General features: G+C 44.3%; 1 protein-coding gene across 6 annotated transcripts in view; it reads right to left on the bottom strand.

The window, feature by feature from the left end:
• DOCK7 (dedicator of cytokinesis 7) overlaps nucleotides 1-20,073 on the bottom strand; it is a 97,864-nt gene that overhangs the window by 71,202 nt on the left and 6,589 nt on the right. For all 6 annotated transcript variants that reach the window (XM_032191918.1, XM_032191919.1, XM_032191920.1 and 3 more), the window contains exons 2-7: nucleotides 18,408-18,513; nucleotides 4,452-4,627; nucleotides 4,189-4,257; nucleotides 1,400-1,529; nucleotides 1,081-1,293; nucleotides 587-672 (exon numbers count right to left, since the gene is read on the bottom strand). In XM_032191918.1, coding sequence (XP_032047809.1) covers nucleotides 587-672; nucleotides 1,081-1,293; nucleotides 1,400-1,529; nucleotides 4,189-4,257; nucleotides 4,452-4,627; nucleotides 18,408-18,513 — 780 coding nt within the window. The remainder of the gene's footprint in view (nucleotides 1-586; nucleotides 673-1,080; nucleotides 1,294-1,399; nucleotides 1,530-4,188; nucleotides 4,258-4,451; nucleotides 4,628-18,407; nucleotides 18,514-20,073) is intronic.

Genomic DNA, 20,073 nt, shown 5'->3' with positions numbered 1-20,073 from the left:
GCTGCAGGTAACCCTATATTCAGGAGCTTCACTTCATTAAACTTGTTTAACAGGTCTCTATTCCTCCAGTTAATGCTGGCTAAGTATATAAAGTCCTCACTCTTAAAGGGACACAGTCAAGGTTGTTGAGCCTAAACTTTGGCAAATCTTTGGTTTGCTTACGTTGTAAAGCGTTAGTCTTACGTTTTCAGGCTCAAGCGTTTTTAAATTTTATTTTTGCCCCACTTAAATATCCTTCTTAGAGCTGAACACCAATGGCTGGTTAAGTGCAGAGCCCTGTGATATGGGACAGGTATAGCTACAGACTCACTGAAATAGAATGCAAAAAAATGCCCAGGAAGGTAAATACCTTCTACATCACACCAATATAAAGGAAGTGTTGAAGATAAACTGAGTCTGATGCACACTGCCGTGTAAGTTACCCTTTACAGAATTAACCTTTAAGCCTATGACTAAAGTAAACAAAGTTACATCGCTTTAAGGGTAATAAACAAGGCGGCAGAGTATTTCCAGGTGCATGTGGATACAACAGCAGATTTAAATTCTCCATTCCTGTAACACAGCTGTTTGTTGGAGTGATACTTACTTAAGGGACAAACACTTCACCAGGAGTCTTTGGCCAAAGTGTTCTTTGGGTACTTCGGGGACACTAAGTCGTTCTATAGGCTCCTCCTGAAATTTGTCACAAGAACAGCCATTTAGACGCAAGACTTGTAAAAACCACTAATGCCATTATGAAGCAAGTACATTCATCATTTTTTTTCTCTTAATACCCTAGCACCAATCTAATCTAAGGTTTACCAGTGTATTGCATTCTCCAGTAGATATGAATATGTTAAAATTCCCCTAATGTTTCTACATTAAAGGGGACTAGATAACGGTAAAGTAAAATCTTCAGAATGTAGTATGTATGGCAAGACAGCATGCTGAAAAAAATATGACTCCAGCAAAATAGCAAAGGTTCTCATTGAAATTAAGCAGAGATGGTCTTAACTCCTTGAAATAAATTGCAGACTGACAGATTTCACATTCCCTATATCCTCCACTTTTTTAATCTCACCCACATCCATACAAAAATACCTCATCTGGTGCTGGGTGTAGTGCAAAAAGCTCCTTATGCCTATTGGACTTCCTCTGATCTTCGTTGTGGTGGTCGATCTCTTCGTTTGGGGTTCGGTCCAGTAGGTTTGGGAGAAGTGCGTCTGGAAGGGAGTTCTTCAGATCAAAAATACTGCATGCCCAGCTGCCCCGGGGAGTGTCGTCAATCGACATTGAACGTCGCTTAAGGTCATCCTGGGATTCAACAAATTAAAAGCAACTCATAATGGGAAAGGGACTGCACTTTTAAAATGCAACTATAAATCAGGTTTTATGTAGCAATGTTTCAAAGGTACATTACTTGTTCGTCCTGGTAACTGTTGCCATCTGGAGCTTCATCAGACTCAAAGACCTGTTTCGGGAGCCCCTTTTGCCTCTCCTTCTGTTTGTCTAAAGTGTTGGGATTAAATCCAGTTCCCAATTTGTGATACCTAAAAACGAAGTATTGCAAGTGCACTGTTAGCATTTTTTGATCCCAAACCCAGAAGCAGAATTGCAGAACAAGCCCAGTATTATCAGCGTGGGGCATCTCAAAGCATGAACTGCTCTGTGCAAACAGTATTTCCAGTCACTGTCCGCTGTAGCTGGGTAACAATCCAACAGCCAGTATTCCTGTAGTACAGTGTGACTCTGTTCAATTATAAAGCCATGCTGGGTGATGTCCAGGGAAGCATTATCAATGCCCAATTATGGGCATCATAAAACGTGCAATTGTAGTGCCAAGCTTAAACCAACAATAACGCGGGGATGGAAAGCCAGCGGTTCTGCTGAAGCAGGAATTGGCTGGCAGCAGAGAATATTAATACCCTGAAAACCAACACATCAGCTTCAGGTAGGACTGCATGAAGCCTGAGGTCCTGAGCACGCTGGAAAACATTTGAGTTTCTGACACCAACTAAAATGAGCATCTTCCCAAAGCATCTCTATAAACAGGATCGGGCCCTTCAGAACAATGCAGAGCTTAAGAGCACTTGTTAGTAAACAGTCTGTCTGCTGTTGCTGACAAGATCAGACCTCTTTGACTAACAAATTTTTGGATACCAAATGGCACTGTGTCTATATTTACCCACACATATGGCCACAGCCACAGCATCCTTACAATACAAACTCTTAAGTCAGTTCCTGAAGTAGTGCTGGGGTCACATCTAGAATTAATTGTTCATATCCTGCCCTGTTACTAAAATTAACACAGAAGGATAAACAGGCATGGCAAATGCATGGACGTGCTAGCAGTGAATAATGAAAGGGAGGTGAAAAAGCTGGAAAGTATTTTTCTCACTAGGCTATACTTCCTGAGACCTGAACAATGCAATCTGCACAATCCTTAGCCAAACATTTGCATTTCAAAAACTTAAATTCGTTCTAAGCCAGAAATGGCTTCAGAGATGCTTGTAGTCATTGCTGTCATCAGTCTAGCATACAGCAACTGATGCCCTAAGGTTGAAATAACATTCTATATTTTTTTCAGTCCAACAAAGAAAACTTATTTACCTTTTCCAATACCATGAAACTATTCACTTAACGGATGGATTCCTCTGTCCCCCAAAATATTTTGGTTACAAAGAACTGTAGACAAAGATTGAAATAAAGAATTTTTGCCCTGGGGTGGGAGAGAAAGGAGTATGGCACATCCGAAGTCGTGTTCTTCTAAAGCTAGAAGAGCTGGATTTTGTGCCCCCAGAGCTAGCCAAAGCACCTGTAAGCATCCAATAGGATAGACCAAGGAAACCTGTTACCACTATCAAGTAACAGATCCTTGGTTTCCTAGACAGCAAGACTTTATGTGAAAAACAATTCAGTTCTTTCCAGCCAGGCTTTTGGGCTTCTCCTCTGTTCCAGCAGCAACCCCTTCATTTCCACCCAGTGCATTGACAAGATTTTATGGCAGTAAAAATTGCTGTGAATGTTTATAGAAGCGCCTTTCCTCTTCTGAAGGGGTAAGAGTCTGACTGTGGTAATCACTCAGTACACACCCTCAACCCACTCAGGCAATGCTGATGTCTCTACCTGCACTCTGTGGACACAAACCACAACCTGCAGTTGATCTACACAGGACAGAAAGCTTTACTGTTTCCAACTACAGCTCCTCAGTGCAGGAATCACAGCCAGGTACTACAGATACCAGTGAAATTCACTGAGAAACTGAGACGTGTGCTTGCTGAGTGGGTCACAGTGTCCAAGCCTACTGCTCACATTGGCTGGGAGTTAATAAAACATCTCTCTCTGCCAGGTTCCTTTTTTTTTTTTTTTTTTTTTTGTGTGTGTGTGTGTGTGTGTGTATGAGATTGCAAACCACATTTTTATTAGGTCATCTTAGCACCGCAGAGCATATCTTCAGCATCCCCTGGAGTGGTGCTCCGGACAACATTAAACCAGTGAATTGTAGCAACTGCCACAAGGGCAGAGCTGTAGCCATAGTCAAGTCATTTTTAGGTGATGCACATCACATGGATCACTTACTCCTTGACAACAGCTCTTGAAGTCATCAGACCTTCAATCATCTGAGAGAGTATATGTTCAAAGTAAAACTACTCAGAAACTTTCCAGCTAATTTGCATAAAATAGTCAATGCATGCATGCTGCCTAAACAGTTAACTCATTATGTAGACATTGTGATAGTTTAAATATTAACAATCATTTCTTTAAACCACATACTTTCTCAAAGTGTCTTTGTGAACAAATAAACAGGGCAGAATACTGTGCCTTCCAGTGCTTGTGCCTGCACGTGAACCTTACATCTTTACAAAACTGAAAGAGCTAAAAACATAAGAAAGCAAGCACGAAGTAAGTGATGACAGCAATTTTACTTCCCTAAAATAATTTTACATTCCTTAGTTTCCCTATGTTCTAAAGGAGCTGCAGTTGATGAAAATGGCCTAGATTTTCAAAACTGTCCTAAGGGGTTTTGATGTATATGAGATCCAATTTTCAGAACACAAAGCATCAGTTCAGCTGAGCTGGGCAACTAAAAGCCAACGTACATGAAATCAGTACCCAGGTCAACCATTTTTGAGCCTCCTCATACCAGTTAGCCACCCTGAAAAAATTTGAAATATGAAATCAAGCTGACAAATGTCACAGGGTACTTACTTCCTATTCACAATTGCCCAGTCTTCCGTGTAACTTCTTACACAGTCCCTCACATGAGGGTCCATCTCACTGTTAAAAGAATAAAAACAAACATTGTAAAATCACAGAAATGATACTGCCTTTTGACCATGCTGGTTTTCCCTTAGGTTTGTATGTGCTGTTTCAGGCATTTATGGACAAGACGTCCAGGCTTCAGCCTTGCAGATGTTCCAGTGCGGAACAACTAAATCTCTTGGGTGAGCTGCAACCCTGTCACCTCCTACCTCTCTTCGGGAACAGCCGACACGAGCGTTCGACATTCTCGGGGGGTGTACACAACCTCAATATCATCAGAAGGAAACTCAAACAAGTCTCGCAAGGGGCCAGACTCGACTGGCATCGGGTGTGCACTAAGGTATTCCTCCAAGTCAACTGGCTCCACAGCTTCTGTAAGTGGCACCTGGGAAAAGACAAGCAATAGAAGAGTCTTAAAACAAGGAGAAAGAAAAAAATACACGGATGCATGCTACTTGATTTCTAAACCAGCTCTTCTGCCTTGTGGAAACTTAATCAGACTATAATTAACCCCAGTGATTACCTATGGTAACCTAGTGGTAGCAGTCTTAGTAAATACATCTCATAATGCTGTTTTTCATGTCTTATCTTTTATCTGCTATTTCTCTAGATATTCCTATTATGCATATCATCAAAATCTCAAAAACAAAACAACAACAAAAACACCCACCTACAGATTTCCCTCTATTTTCAAGAAATTCATCAGAGTTTGCCTCAAAAGCAAATATTACACTTCATTTCCCATGTGTGTGTGACTTTGGATTTTTTCTTACCATGCTGCTACTCTGATGCAAAAGGAACCTAATTCAAGAAGCAAAAAACCCTTTCACCCTCAGGCACAGCCCACAGACAGGAATTCAAAGCATGGGCTGATTTACTAGGAGCTCATGAAGTCACAGAATTCTGAAGATTAACATTATTTTGAATTAAGTGACATCTCTGGGGATCACAAAACACACTGTTTGTCCACCAATGGTGCAAGTTTAACTACCTCTTCTACCTGACGTTAGGACCTTGTGCACCAATATGACTGAGTCCACACCAACAAGGGACACCACTCTAAGTGAAACAGATGCTTAAAAAGCTTCTCCTAGGCACAAAGCTGGCACACAAAGCATGAGGAATGATTGAGCAATCACACGTGCAGAGCAGCAGCAGGTTTCACTGGATGTACTGATCTCACCACACTGAAAAACAGTGATTTTTTTAAGATACTTAAGAAAAATCTGCGTAAACTGAATATATACATTACATAACTGTGATTTTACATATGTATACTACATAGATACATACATATTCTGATTTAGGCACATTATACTATAAGGCTGCACATAAACATAGACATTAAGAAAATGAAACACTAACAGCAAGTTTTGAGGAACCTGTTTCTACAGCAACTGACAGCTTTCCTAGAATTCCCTGGCTCATTCCAGCAAGACTAAATGGTTTCATATGAGTCACAAAAACACATCAAAATTCAGCAATTTGTTCTCTACTACTTCCTCTTTCCTGTCATCCAGATGATTTCTGTGGAACAGTAAGCATGGCTTGTCTTCTATTGGAGATGACTTTTTAAAGTAAGTACTAAGTGTTCTTATTAAACATGCTTCTCAAAAATTTTGTTATTTCAACCTAAAAAGTCTACTTCTTAAACTTTATTGCCAAAAAGTTCTAAAATAAATGAACTTTTTATTCAGGGAAAAAGACTTGGCTAGCACAGCAGGTATTGAAAGAATCTCTCCTGCCACAGCCAACCTCAATGAATACTGTAATTTTCTTCTAATACAGAAGGCCAAACCTTCAGCAGGAAGGTGGCATGGCTCCAACAAAGTCAGGTGAGTTAGCCCAGATGACTTCATGCCTGATAAGAATCTGGTTCACACAGAAAAGTAGAATAAAACATGTCTAGAAACCCAGTATTAATTTCTGCAATTTAAGTAAAAGGCACAACTAATTTCTGTGCAAAGAGATGCAATGTAATCATCGTGTATCTAACTTCAACCCCACAACCTTTTTCCACTTCTAAGCTTTGATTTTGGAAACAAAGTGAAAATACATAATTGCAGAACTTTTCAAAGGACAAACCACATACTTTTAACTGTTTTTATAACTGCAAAACTCAAGGCAAGCAGAACTTGTCTTTGCTCTTTCCCACTTTGCAGGCGACATCATCACCTCACACTATTTGTTTCTTTTTATAAGTGGATAGACCAGCTCCACTTCGCACAGACAAGTGACAAAACTTACAGCAGTGAAGTGTGGCAGTTCATTGTTGAGGAATTGCTAGAAATGCATGCTTTTTTCCAAAGAGCTGCTACATACTACTACCACTACTTTGTGTGCACTCCTTTGTGTGCACACAAAGTAGCTGAAAAATCCACAAATTCCACTGAACCTCCAAAGAGTAAGAATTTAGAAAGGGAGACTTCTTGCAAATGAAGACTAAAATAACATCACTGGGCGAAGGCCACAGAGCTTTGGGGTGACAGAGATGTGGGAAAACCTTCACTCAGTCCCTCCCGCTGCCAGTCCAGTGCCACAGCAGGCTGGGGGAGCCCCTCAGGGTGACTTAAAGCTGCTTGGCTCACCCTATTTATAAGCTCTAACATTTTAAGACTTACTTTTGCTCTTCCTGCTGACCCCCCTTCCACACTTTCGGCTTCAGAGCCCACCCACCATTTTCGTGGGCTGCCTCAGCAGAGCGGAACTGACCGTGGAAACGTTAAGTTTAGATCAGCACATATTAATTTACCTACACATCTTCCCAGGCTAATAAAGAGGCACCTTTTCCTCATTCCCTCTAGTCTTTCACATTTCCTCATTCACTGATTAAGTACAGAAAAATACAGAAGACAAATAAAAAATTCTCTCTGTATTAATGCAGATGCTGCACAGGACTGAGCGGACACAGGGCAGGGACTGCCAAAGCTGCACCACTTTTCCCAATTCCTGGCATTTTACAACCCAAATTTCATTTGTCCAACAGCAGCATCGTGATGCATTTGACAGAAGGAGAACCAGCTGGCTCTCTAGCGAAATGGCAGCAGTGCTAGTGGGGCGACGCAGTGCCAGGCTCCAGGGATTTCCAAGCCCTTCGTACACCTCAATTCTAGGCCCAAGGTTACACTTCACAATTTTCCAGTTTGTCTCTTCAGATAACTATTGTACCATGAAGATGTAAACAAACATAAAAGTCAAACCCAGAAGCCTGTATTAGACTCACCATCTGTGCAGCCAGAAATACTGTCTAGCACCTGAGTAAACAGGCCAAACATAAATTCATGGCTATGAAGAGGAACCACTTCGTGTCAGACTATTGGCAGATAAAAGGCAAGCACATTATTTTAAGCTTTAGATATTTGTGGGGGAAGAAGTGATGAAAGAGGAGGAGGAAAAAAGGATGAACTAGCGCACCAAATGGAAAGTGAACCCAAATGGCATCCCTGCGTTTGAGCTGAAGCACCACAGCTCCTCGATGGCCGCTCACTGCTGACAGCTTAACTTGGCCCATCCTGCTACACACTCCTGCATCCCTCTGAAGCTGTGGATGAGACCAAGAACAAGAACAGTATACAAGAGGCTATTTTTCTATTACCTGCAACCTAGCCAAAGCATCAGCTGTCTGAAACTCTTAAACAAATCCATCAGGTCCAGGGCGCACACTGAAGGAGTCAGATGAGTTCTGATAAAGACCAGGTTATCCAACATAACCATCCCAGCTTCATCGCTAACCAAGGTGCAGAACCTGTTTTATCTCATCGCTGAGTCTCCAGACCTTGTCTACCTCAACAGCCAACTCCCACGGCCTAAGATGACTGTGATACGTTCTCAGCATATGGGAGTTTCGTCCTTACCCTTGTGCATCATTCTGATGTATGGCTGATCTCCAGACTATCACAATACCAAGCCCCACTTTCAGCTGCATATGAGAAGGTTTTGAAAACTGCTGCTGCACAAATGCAGGGAACATGCGAGGAGCTACAGAGATGTCCTCTTCCAATGTCCCTGCCCATGGCAGGGGGCTGGAACTGGATGGTCTTTAAGGTCCCTTCCAACCCAAGCCGTTCTGTGATTCCACACTGCTGTTTGCTGACAGGCCGGAGACAGAGCTCCATCTTGCTAGGTGCCGCCAGAAAATGCCTTTTCAGCTCGCCCTGGCAGCTCCTAGAAAGCAGCAGAGGTGCCTCCTCCATATGCAGATGTTCTTTCTTCATCAGACTCCAGATAACACAGGGACAATTTCAGTCAAGTATCTGCCAGTGGGCAGTCCACCTACCAACCCGCTAATTACACCTTGCAGGAGAACGAATACCAGAGCACTGCTCTTAGGAAATTGCTCACAGGGTGTCTGGTCCCACCAACAAGGCTTTAGGAAGCACCTCCAGAAACTGAAGCTGTGCAGGAGCTCTGGCCATCTTCTCAGCTAGGACTACAGAATGATTTAAGTTAACAGCAAATACGTGCTAAAAATATGCAAAGGGAAGCCTGCTCTCAGCATCGTGATTATTGCTCTTTTAAAAAGTACTCCTTGATTTTGCACAGCCTGTAATTAAAGATCAATTTTTGGATAGACTTTCAGATAATTCCTTAACACAGCTTTCACTCAGTCTTGATCCCTAGGGCCACTTCACTCACAGCAAGAGCTCTTCTGGGGCTACAGAAATCAATAGGACTATACAGGGGGAAAAGGGACACTTGGTGTGACTACGAGGGGCACAGCCTGCTCCCTCGCCAACCTAACACCCAACACGACATACCGGTAAGCTGCTGGTACAGCAGAAATCAAACAGTCCATATTTCACACTTACACATCCCAATCACCCCAAATCAAACATCACTTGCAAGCCATGGTTCTGTAAATATCCTTAATCTGACCAAGGGCACACACTCTGTCGGCTTAACTAATACACCAGCCCCATTGATTTGGCTTATATAAATTATTTAATGCACGTATTCCATATGTCCATCTGTGCTGCTGCAGCTCTGGCTCTCAGTAGTTGCACTACAAAACCCTATTTCAAAGGTTTATAACTCTCCTGAAACAGGGACAGTCAAGCTTTCTTCTTTAAGGCTGTGTTATTCTTCACTGTTATATCCCCTTAAAAGCTTGAAAATAAAATTTCGTTTCCTATCGACTTTGTCCTTCTCTAGACAGTAAACATAGTATTTTGCTGTAGTTTTAGTGCGCCACTAGCCAAAACGTGTCTCCCTCCTATTTATTTGTTCTTCTGAGCACCCGTGCCATCATCATCAGTTACAGAGGCAGCACCTGCACAAACCTGGTGACAGGGGCATGAACCTCTGCTGGAGGACAGGGCAAAACCCCACAGAAGGTAACACAAACTCCCACTTCAGCCACGCATCTCACCCAGGAGCTGCAGGGACAAAGGGCTAACACACAAGGAGCTCTGCACCTGGGGCACCACGCTATAAGGCTCGTGGCCTTTTCTGCCCCACCAAGGAGGCAAAAAATAGGAAGCAAAGGGCAGAGCCACCCTGAGGTGCCGGCCTGGTGTGGCTGGCAGGGACAGGGACAGCAGCAGCCAGCGGCGTGCAGGACAAGGCAAGCACTGACCAGGCAGCAGGGACACTTTCCATCAAGGCACTTTTCCATCACGCTCAAGGAATGACCAAAGGAGAAGTATTTAATTAGCTTACCATTTCATTAGCCATCATTATGGGCCCTTGCCTGAACAACCTTCCCCTCCAGTTTGCTTCCTTAATGAAGCAATTACATCTAGGCTAGTACCTAAAAAATTAAGGTCTGTTGTCCTGAGGACTGCACAGAAGCCCAATAAGGGATCACAGCAGCAGCAAGGGCAGAAGAAGGGAAAATTACCATCTCCATCTCACAGACAGTGACTGTAGCACTGAAAACAGCCTGTATAGATCACTGCTGTGCAGCCTGATGCCCACAGGCATTCAGATTTTTGTCTAAGGGACTTGAACCTAACTTCTTCCTGCACAAACAGCAGGGCAGAGGGGAGATTTCTAGACCCTATTCATTTCTAGACCCTATTCCAACAGTTTGTTGCCTAACTCACGCATATCATACAGAGCACCATGGGTAGTCTTGTGGGACACACACTCAAGTCCAGCTATGATTTTGCAGACTTCCTGCTAGCATATGTCAACACAGCCATGAAAATCACAATTTCCTTCTCATTTCCTCCTCCCTCCCCTACTCACCCTCCCAAGATGCTCATTCTCATGAGGGGTCACAGCAGCATTTTAATTGGTTATGGCACGATGGCTTGGCAGGACGCATCCAGCAAAACAGGGATTTGAACCCAAGTTCCCCGTGTCCCAGTCCAAGACCAATTTTCTTTTTTTTTTCCTTTTTCTCCTTTTTTTTTTTCCTACTCTCCAGGGGCACAGACCCAGTCTGCATTTGTCTTTGAGGATCACAGTACAACTTAGGGCCTTGTAAAAACGATATTGGCAAAGACTGGAGGGTTGTGTCTCCTGTGTGGGAGTAAAATTTCCTTATCATGTGCGGACATGATAAGGGACCTTGAAAAATTAACCTCGCAGAGCTCCTCATCACGAGGAGGATCCTGACTACTAGTTTTACTTGGCACTTTTTCAAAATCAGGGTAATTCTTGGTAATTTTGAAAGTAGGACAAAGTTCCACCTTAACTTCAATACCGCCTTAAATATTAAACAATTTATAATGTGCTAAAACTGCAGCAGATTGCGCCAAAGCTTCAAATTCTAAATTAATACCAACTTCCCACCCACGGCCTCCCTGGGCAAAATCTTGGAAGGACAGAAGAAACGGATTAGCATTTCAAAGCTGAGCCCCAGCCTCCTCTGAGCTATCGCTGGGTCTCCAGGGCAAACAGGCACTTCCCTTGCGGAGCATTCAGGAATGCAGATGGCCTGCTCCTGTTAGGCAGAGTCCCCCTGAAAGGCACACTGGTATCTCAGAGAGCTGCAGGAGCAGGCAAGAAATCTATCTGATGGACTGCAGAAAGGACTCGGTGCAAATCTGGGAATACGGGAAATGTGCTGCTAAAAAAAAATTAAAATTGCAGGCAAGTTAGAGGAGGTAAGGGTTTAAGTATATTTGCTAAACAGAGACATCTGGTTTGGTTTTAATTGCAAACTACAGGCCATAGTTAATCTAAGAGGTTCCGAAACATGAGCAATGCAATATTAACCACTGACAATGCTCAAGGAATTAAAAAACATGTTCTGCTTGTGTAAACTACATTTTGCTTTGCTGTAACACTTACTCCAAAAATGGTCATCCCTGGTTCTAAATTCTAAGAATCCCATTTTTTTAGAATCGTCGTTTGTCAGTGCTGCAGTTCAAGAAAATCCATACACCTAATTTCATATTCCTAATGACTGGTGAGCACAGAGAACTCCTGCATTTAAATTCTCAGCTGCATTTGTAATATATGGAAATATTCAAATGAGCTAAGGAGATTCCTAGGCAATCTCTGCTTTTCATCAACCACAGCTGGCTACCAACCCTCAGCGAGGATGACACCTCCTCAGCCAGAAAATGCAGTCCCTACCACATGCATGCAGGCTGCCTCTGGAATGCAGCTTCCTATCTCCTGCTTTGCCCTCAGCACTTCTTTTGCATGGTGTTTTGAAATATGTAAATACTACAGAGAATAGATAATTAAAAAGTCCTTTATTTCAAACTGCAAACGTACTACCGCTGGTGAAGCTAAGGTCCACTTGGTCCAACAAAGAATCTTCTTCAAATAAAGGGTATCTTCATCTTACTCAAGACACTGGTCTAGGATAGATAGAAACCCTCTAGAAAAAAATACATTTTGCTTGAAAATGTGTTTGAGAAAATGACCTTTGTGTAAAAGAATATGAAGGTTATGTTCCTTAAGGAAATTCAGTGATATTTAAGGCACACTGTTGTAAATCATGAATCAGTTTTCCTCTGTGCAAAGGAAAAAATATCTATTAAATTCCCTCAAAAGTTTCTGTAAGCATTCTGTAGGCAAAAATTTCTACAGGCACTTACCATCGAGTTTTGGATTATTTTTACAGACAAGACCAATGATCTGTAACTGGTGTCAAATTCGTATAATGTCACAAAGCTTGAAATGTGGAAAGCCTCTAATGAAAGAAAATATCTGTAAATATACCTAATACCTATCTAAAGAGGATCCTACGTATAACTAACACCCAGTCTCAAAACCAGTCAGAAGTTTTATGTACAAATATCACCAGGTTATTTGCTATTATAATTGGCTGCTAATGTAAGGAGCCATTAGGGTATAGAAATATTAATCAGAGATTAATTAGTTATCTGGGAATACCAAAGCAGCTTCTTACAAAATGCAGAAAACACGAGCTATACCTCCAAGGACGGGTAAGAAGAAAGTACCTTCTTTGATGACTAAGATTTATGTAATTTCACCACAGGAGTATTTCAAGAACGGAAAGACTTTGATATAGAAAATGCAAGTGCTGAGACAGATCTGAAAGAGATCGCTACCCTCTGATAAACTGCACCAAAACCGAGAGCCCCGAAACCGAGACAAAGGAAACATCAAAGCTCTCTTCTTAAAGAGATGAAAAAATCAAGCACAGTTTGACCAGAGCCTGCAGAAAACTCACAGACGTTTGGCAGAAACAATACATCAGAGCAGCACAGCCAGATCCCTCCGGACCTTGCTGGTTTGCATTTGTGGGGAGCGAAGCATCAGCTAACGAACCATGCTTTGGGTACGGATGGGCACAACATCTCAACGCTGTCCTGAGCTCCTGGGGAAGCCAGTAGGAAGCACCAGCACCCAGCCAAACTGCTGACCGACGATGCTCTGGGAGCACGTTGGACCTTCAGCCTTGGGTCTCCTGTTCCACTGCTCAGAGCTGGCTGGTTTACTCCTGAGGATGTGTCACAACGAACTTGAATAAACAAAGACCAGGATTTAATTGCATTTTTAGATTCTGAGTATTTCTTAGCAGGCCTGTCGTAACGCTTCCTGTAAGTAAGTGAACTGACTTGGTGTAATAGCATTTAGTTAAGATTAGTTATCTCTGCTAATGTTTAAACTGCTTAAATTATTGCAGACAAACGAGTCTCAGCAGCCGTTCTGTGAACACCAGGCTCACCAACTCTATGTAAAAAGCTCAACTCCTGCAGCAGGACTCTCTGCTGATCCTATAACCAGTTCCTAGCAGTTTGGGTTCACTAAAGAAAGCGGCTGCACCAGAGCAGAGTTAAATGTGAGCAAGCCCCAGTGGGAGGAGGCAGGGAAGAGGATGTGGATGCCTCTCCCATCCTCCCCTGGCTGCTGAGGACAGACCATTCAGCCAGGCAGGGCACAACCTCCAGGAAATACATATAATGGGAGTCACTATTAAGCCTTAATCAGCTTTGAGAGAACATTAAGACTTGGCTCATTTTCCTTTTCATTTTAGTAATTTTGGTGATAAAATTACTTGGCTCTGAACACTTCAAAACGCCCTTTTCTATCCCGCATAGGATATTGTCAGATTTTCCCTTGCAGTGTTTTCCATTCATTTGCATAAATTATCTTTTCTTCTTCTCTTAAATGACGCTAAAATAAACAATGGAAATATCCAATTACAACATATTCTCTTATTTAATAATTAGATACTATCTTTGCACTTACAGAACCCAAGCCTGACATCCAATAAACCCACGACAAAGCTTCAATTAGCCCTAACAATGCCCATAAACCTGGCGGTGCTTTACAAAGATACATAAATGTCAGCACCTTTATTGTACATGAAGAAAATGGTGCGCTGAAAGCAGCTCAGATGCGTGGTCGAATCACATCATGTCCAAGAATCCAGCCCCCCTTTATTCCCTGACTAATTAGCATTTCTCACACCAGTGTTCCTCCTCTTAGCAGTGCTCAGCTCTGCAATAACACACACCAGCAGATAGGAAATATCACCTCTAGTCCTTTGGAAACAGCTGTCATTTTACTGTAAAACTATTGATTATACATACCTCCTGCTTCTTTGCAAGTTCTGTGAAACGCTGGTCTTCTAATTAAAATATATCGCTAGAGGGCTTGTTTTTTTTTTAATGAAAAATTTCTTTTTTGGAGAAAAAAAGTCAACCTTCGGACAACCACCAAAAACACATCAATGACTATGTTTAGCACTCAGAAATGAAGTATTCAGAAATCCAAGATTTTACAAGTCATTGGCTGTGTTTAAAAATATCAGTGTCATCAAGCAACAACAGTTGCAGAACACAGAACAAGACAACAGCTCAACTACACATCAGGAAAGGAAGAGAAGCCCATGTACCTAGTGCTTATTTTCTGTCCTTTGATAACATCGTCTGCTCTCATGAAAGGCCAGCAAACACAGGCGAAAATTGGAGTATGGGCCCATTTGCAGCTACAGTCCTAAACTCTACTCTTAAACCAGAGCAGCACAACAGGCAGCCATTAAACAGCAGCCCAAGACAGAGAAATCAGGATGCTGAGAAAGCTTTGAGTCACTCCACCAGCAGCTAATGGCAGTCTGACCGCTGCCCAACCACCCAGCTGCATCCAGGTAAAAGCATTGCAGCATCCTCAGATGCTCCATCACACCGCAGCGTTCGGCAGAAAGGAGAGGTGCAAGGGTCAGCAGACAGAGTTAACAAGCACCGGAGCACAAGGAGTTGCTCAACAGAAAAAACAAACTTGAATAGAAATGAAAGTGGTTAGTCACAAGGGACTATAATAGCCCGTAGTAAACAGTCCGGTTCATCAAATAAACAAAGTAAATATCCCGTCCTGCAAGATGCTGGGGAATTCTTTGAAAAGGAAGCGAAAGATCTCTGTTTTCAGTGAATTCAGTCCCATAAATTGTTCTTAAGCAGCTGTTCAGTGGGAGCTGGAGAAGCCCAGGCTCCCACAAGGGAACACCGAACCTCTCGAAGCACAGAAGATGAGCACGGCCCATGGCTTATGATCCTGAACCCAAATAGCAAGGTGTAAACACACACTCTACATGCCAGTGGATTTAGAGGGACTTGCAGAAGTAGCTTCAGAAAATAAAAGCTCCTTCATCGTACTAAGACCTCACCAGCTCCAATTTCTCCATAACAACCTGTCAGCGCCTCCTCTTCTGGATTTCAAAAAGAAAAGCTCCATGCTGCAAAGGTTGCGTCCTGTGAGATCCATTCAGCATGTCAGGGCACACAGGAAAGGCCTCTGAAGGCTTTGCACCTGTACTTGTGCTTTGAGGGACATACAATTAAACTCAGCTGCTCTCAAAGTGGCAGAAGGGCGGAGGTTGACAATAATAAAATTGCAAGCTCCTGTACAGTCAGCCAAAAGCAGCATCTCCTCTCCAGCTCCACCAGATACAAAATTAGAAACAGTTCTGGCAGCATTTTGGCTGTTGCTTGTGAAGCAAAAGGAAAGAGACTTGCTAAAATTCAGCTGACAGTTTTTGCATTTATCCCGGGTTCAACCACACCCAAGTCTGTTGAGTGTGAAAAGTTCCTGCACTGGCTTCAACCAGCAAGAAACAGAAGAGCCAGGCACATGCAGCACTCGGCCTTTCATTCACAAAACCACACATTTCTGCTTACAGATGCCTACATCACACTGGATATGATCAGATAACACCAGACTCACAGACGTGTTACCAAAAGCAGCTGCTGCTGGCAACTCCCAGCAGAGACTCAGTGGTGTGACCTCATCTGGACTCATCTATCCACATAAATGCTCAGGATGATGAGCAAGATGCACTGGATAGGAGACACCACATCTGCTTTACCTCTATGAGTCCTCCAGGTCCGTGTCACACACTCAGCAGTACAACTTGGTGCCATTGTGGGCATATCCATCTGAAACTCCATCACTGCATTATTAAAATGTAAACCCACGCCACGAATCCTACTGTGGGCTTTTAAACCCATACGGCTATGCAGAACTGCCATGCAGACCCAGGGCCCTCCATTTCTTCACCGTGCCAGTCTTATGACACAAACTTCTGAACTGCATGGCAAATTGCTATTTCAGTTTAACAGCAGTAATGCTTTCTCTCTGCAAAATGTATGTTATCAAACAGAACAGGCAAGAACAGCAGATGCTGATGATGCTTAAGGGAGAGAAATTAACCCAAAGTTCCTTAAAGGAAACCTCTGCCATACTATGCAGCCTCAGGACAGAGATTCATGGCTTGCCTAAACACACTTCTCCTACAGAAAATCCCCTACAAACTATCTCTCCATGTTAATTGTACTTCTGAAAGCATCTCTGCTCAGCACAGAATTTAATATGACAAACCAGCAGCTAATCCCATCAGCCGTCACACAAGGCGGTTTGATAGGGAAGGTTCAAAGACTGCTTCCAGTTAGCATGACCTTTGCCAGGATTTTTAGAAATTCTTGCGTAGATTTACCAGGAAACACAACAGCAACAGGGTAATGAGAGACACGAGAAGCCAAGAGAGGGCTGACAATGTTGGGACTGATAAATCAGATCTGCATGAAGAATTGTATGTGCAGATCAGCAGGGCTGAAGCTTTGAGCATGCACACTGTGATGCTGGCAGAACAGAAAAGATTAGAAGTAGAAAGAAAAAGTGGAAGAGATGACTCATGGAGAAAAGGCAATACAACCAATGAATAATAATTATCAAAAATAAATCAAAAATATCTTCTGGCTGAAGGACAGCTTGGAGAGGTACACCGAGGAGATCCAGCTTTATGAGAGCAATGGGCAGCAGAAGGGCAATTCACCCAACTTGTTCCTGGGTGAGACCACGTGTGAGACCAGTGAGGCCCAGAAGTCTGTGGGATGGACTCCAGTGGGTCCTTGAGGGGCAGCTGCCTGCTCCTCAGCTACCTGTTGCTGCAGGGAAGTGGGCGCGTGACGCAGAGCGCTCCACCCAGCCCCATGCTGCAGTGCCTCCCTTTTCCCTAATGACTGGATTATGCAGAAGATAGTCAGATCCACAAAGTCAGGGCTTTGCCTTATCGTTCCACACCCCTGCAGAGACTGCTGTCATAAAGCACTAGCTGGACACACCGCGCTCGTTAACCCCTCCTGCTCTGTGCTCACAGCATTGAGGCTGCACACACAGCAGTGTCAGCCTTCTGGTCTTCTTGGACACAGCTGATGTTTGGGGAATCAACACCAATTCCAGCCCCTCCAGTCCCCAGCTATCCTGGCACAGCCCTATCTCCTCAAAGATGAACTTGCAGCCTGCAGCGAAGTCATTCTAGTTGACTAGAGGTCAAGTTAGTCTTCGAGATCCCTTCTGAGATGGTAACAGCTTTAAGGATGCGTGTGTCTTCTAGAGGAGAGAGCTTTAATGCATTACATGGGACACAGCAGCATACGAACTGATGGAACTCTGCAGGACACTACCCCAAAATGAGAGCAGAACTCCTGTAACCTCAGAATGCTTGTACAGATTACCAAATTCAGGGCGTATTTCCAGCACTGCCTGATCTAATCACCCCTCTCTGAAGAAAGCGAGATGCTACAGTATTTGTTTTCGAAGTGACTGCTGCAAAAGAAACTGCTACGACCCAGAGCAACAACCCAAATCCAAGTAATGCTTCCAAAAATACAGTTCCAGCCTGAAAAAAGTTTGCTTGAAATTTATACCACCATGCTGAGTAAGTTTTGAAGGTTACTGGGAGGACGTGCAAGGAAATGCACTTTCAGAGAGGGCGAACCTCACAACATCACCTACATTTCAGCCACTCTTGAAAGGGGACTGTAAACACGTGAATAAATACACATTCCCAAAGAATGACCACATTCAAACTTTCTCCATAACATTTTAAATTCCTCTGAAGACCACATGAGCCTCGTAACTGTGGTCCCAAACTTGAGAATGATGAGAACACAGATACCTGAAGAGCACGAGCCTGCAAGGAGCTCTTTGTGGGGAGACCAAGATGTGCACGTGGAATTTAATGTCCAGTGCAAGCTGCTCTGGGATAAAGCAACCAAGATCTGGTCAAGGGAGCCCCTGAGTCCTACAAAGCTTCTGCAGGAACATGAACTCCCAACCACACCAAGTGATTCGCAGGACACAGACCTCCAAAATTAGCATTTTTCTGCACAGAATTATTTACCTTGGTGTTATCAGCTTAGGTCAACAACCTGTCAACAGACCCCGAACTTTCTTTTCAAACGATAATCAAACTGTGCACATCTCTTTCACTCTCCCGTGTTCCGAGAGTTACTTACAGTTGTGTGATGAGAGACGCTGCCTCCGATATTGAGGTTTTTGAGGAGCTGGGGAGACCCTCCATACTGCCCTGAGATCTGCTTCCTGACTTCAGCAGCTACGGTTCTGAAACGAGACAGGGACAACGTCATCTCTGGAAAAGAATTACAACACAGACCATTTTCCTCTGCTGCTGGAGTGAAACCAAGCCCTCAGTGCGCTGGTTGGAGTAAGAGCATCACCAGACCGTGTGTATTAAACTCCTGGAGAATCACAGAATTACTGCAAGGCTCCACATCCATGTTCTTAACAGCAAGTGCATTTTTTTTTTTCCTTTTGCAAACTGCTCTTTTGTGCACACACGTGGCAATAAAACACAGGACACTGAGCACAAATAGATGTGTTCCCAGCAGGCTCTCTCTGATTCTCACCAAGGCAAGCTCTCCTCCAGGGCTCTCGATACCCCTTAGCAGTTCCAAGCCCGGCCACACATCTGCTCCTGTGCTCTGCTCTCTCTTTCTCATCCCTCACTAATTCTTGTTTGCTGCAGCCCCTTCCCATCCAGCACCCAGCCCCTTCGGCACTCAGCTCCGCGGCAGGGTGGGCTGACATGCCACGGGACCAGCACAGGGGAAACAGTGGCTGGGTCACCACAAAAACCTTTCCCTTTTCACAAAGAAAAGGCAGCAGTGGACTGGTGACTGGATATGCAACTAGCAGGGCACACAATGCCTTGTGCCCTCCACCGGACAGAAATCCCAATGCCGGGCAATTTTTCTCACCAGGGAGGGGAAACGCACGTCAGTCATCCCACGGCTGGAGGGTGAAACACATCCAGAGCCTCTCTTGGGGTTTTCACTTCCCCCAGTAAAACATGCACCAGTGAAAGCACAACCTCGGGGCAAAGCCAGCGAGGGAAGCCCTCAGCAAGCAGCACATCGGAGAGGGAAATGCCAGCAGCCACGTGCCACGCCGCAGCTCGCCTCGGCACAAATGCTTTTGTTTCAAAGCGAAGCCCAAAGCCCGGATTCTTCCCCCACAAAACCATTTTGCTGTAAAGCTGCTGACCAACCCCCTCCCCGCGCCCTGGGCAGGAGGAGGGTGCTGCTGCTGTGCCTGGTTTGTGGCCCACATCGTGCTCCCTGCAGCAGCACCGCAGCCCGCCCTGCCTCCCAGATGTGAGGTGTCCGGCTCCACGGAGATGAGAAGCAGCAAATAAACCAGATGTCCCCATCTGCAAGGGCACGGCCCTGGTCAGGGGGATTTATTTCTGCCAAATCAGCGATCTTTGCAGGAACAGCCATGGCGCAGGGGAAGGTGCTGCGTGCCACCACGGTGCGAGGGCTGCTAAAACCCTGAAAGAGGGTGAAATCCACCCCCTGCCTGGCCCAGCCCAGGGATTGATGCGGTGGTGGGCAGGGATGGGGGCAGGTGGAGGCATCTGATGCCAATGGGACAGAGGGAAACTCTAAAAGGGAACTCGCTGGGGCAAGGAAGCCTACCGTGGGGAGCAGATGCCCCTGGCCCTGCTCCCCCCGAGCACACACCCCAACGTGCACACCCGAGAGCAAACCACGCGTGCTGCTGGTACCTCCAGCACAATTTGGGATGCATTAAAATGGCTGCTTGGCATGGAGAACGTGACACATCTGGGATGTAAACGCTGCCCCGCGTTGCAGGTGATCT

This window comes from Aythya fuligula, chromosome 8 (assembly GCF_009819795.1).
Source record: "Aythya fuligula isolate bAytFul2 chromosome 8, bAytFul2.pri, whole genome shotgun sequence".
Classification (NCBI taxonomy): domain Eukaryota; kingdom Metazoa; phylum Chordata; class Aves; order Anseriformes; family Anatidae; genus Aythya; species Aythya fuligula.
The sequence above is the reverse complement of the archived record's forward strand: the minus strand, read 5'-3'. Positions and strand labels throughout refer to the sequence as shown.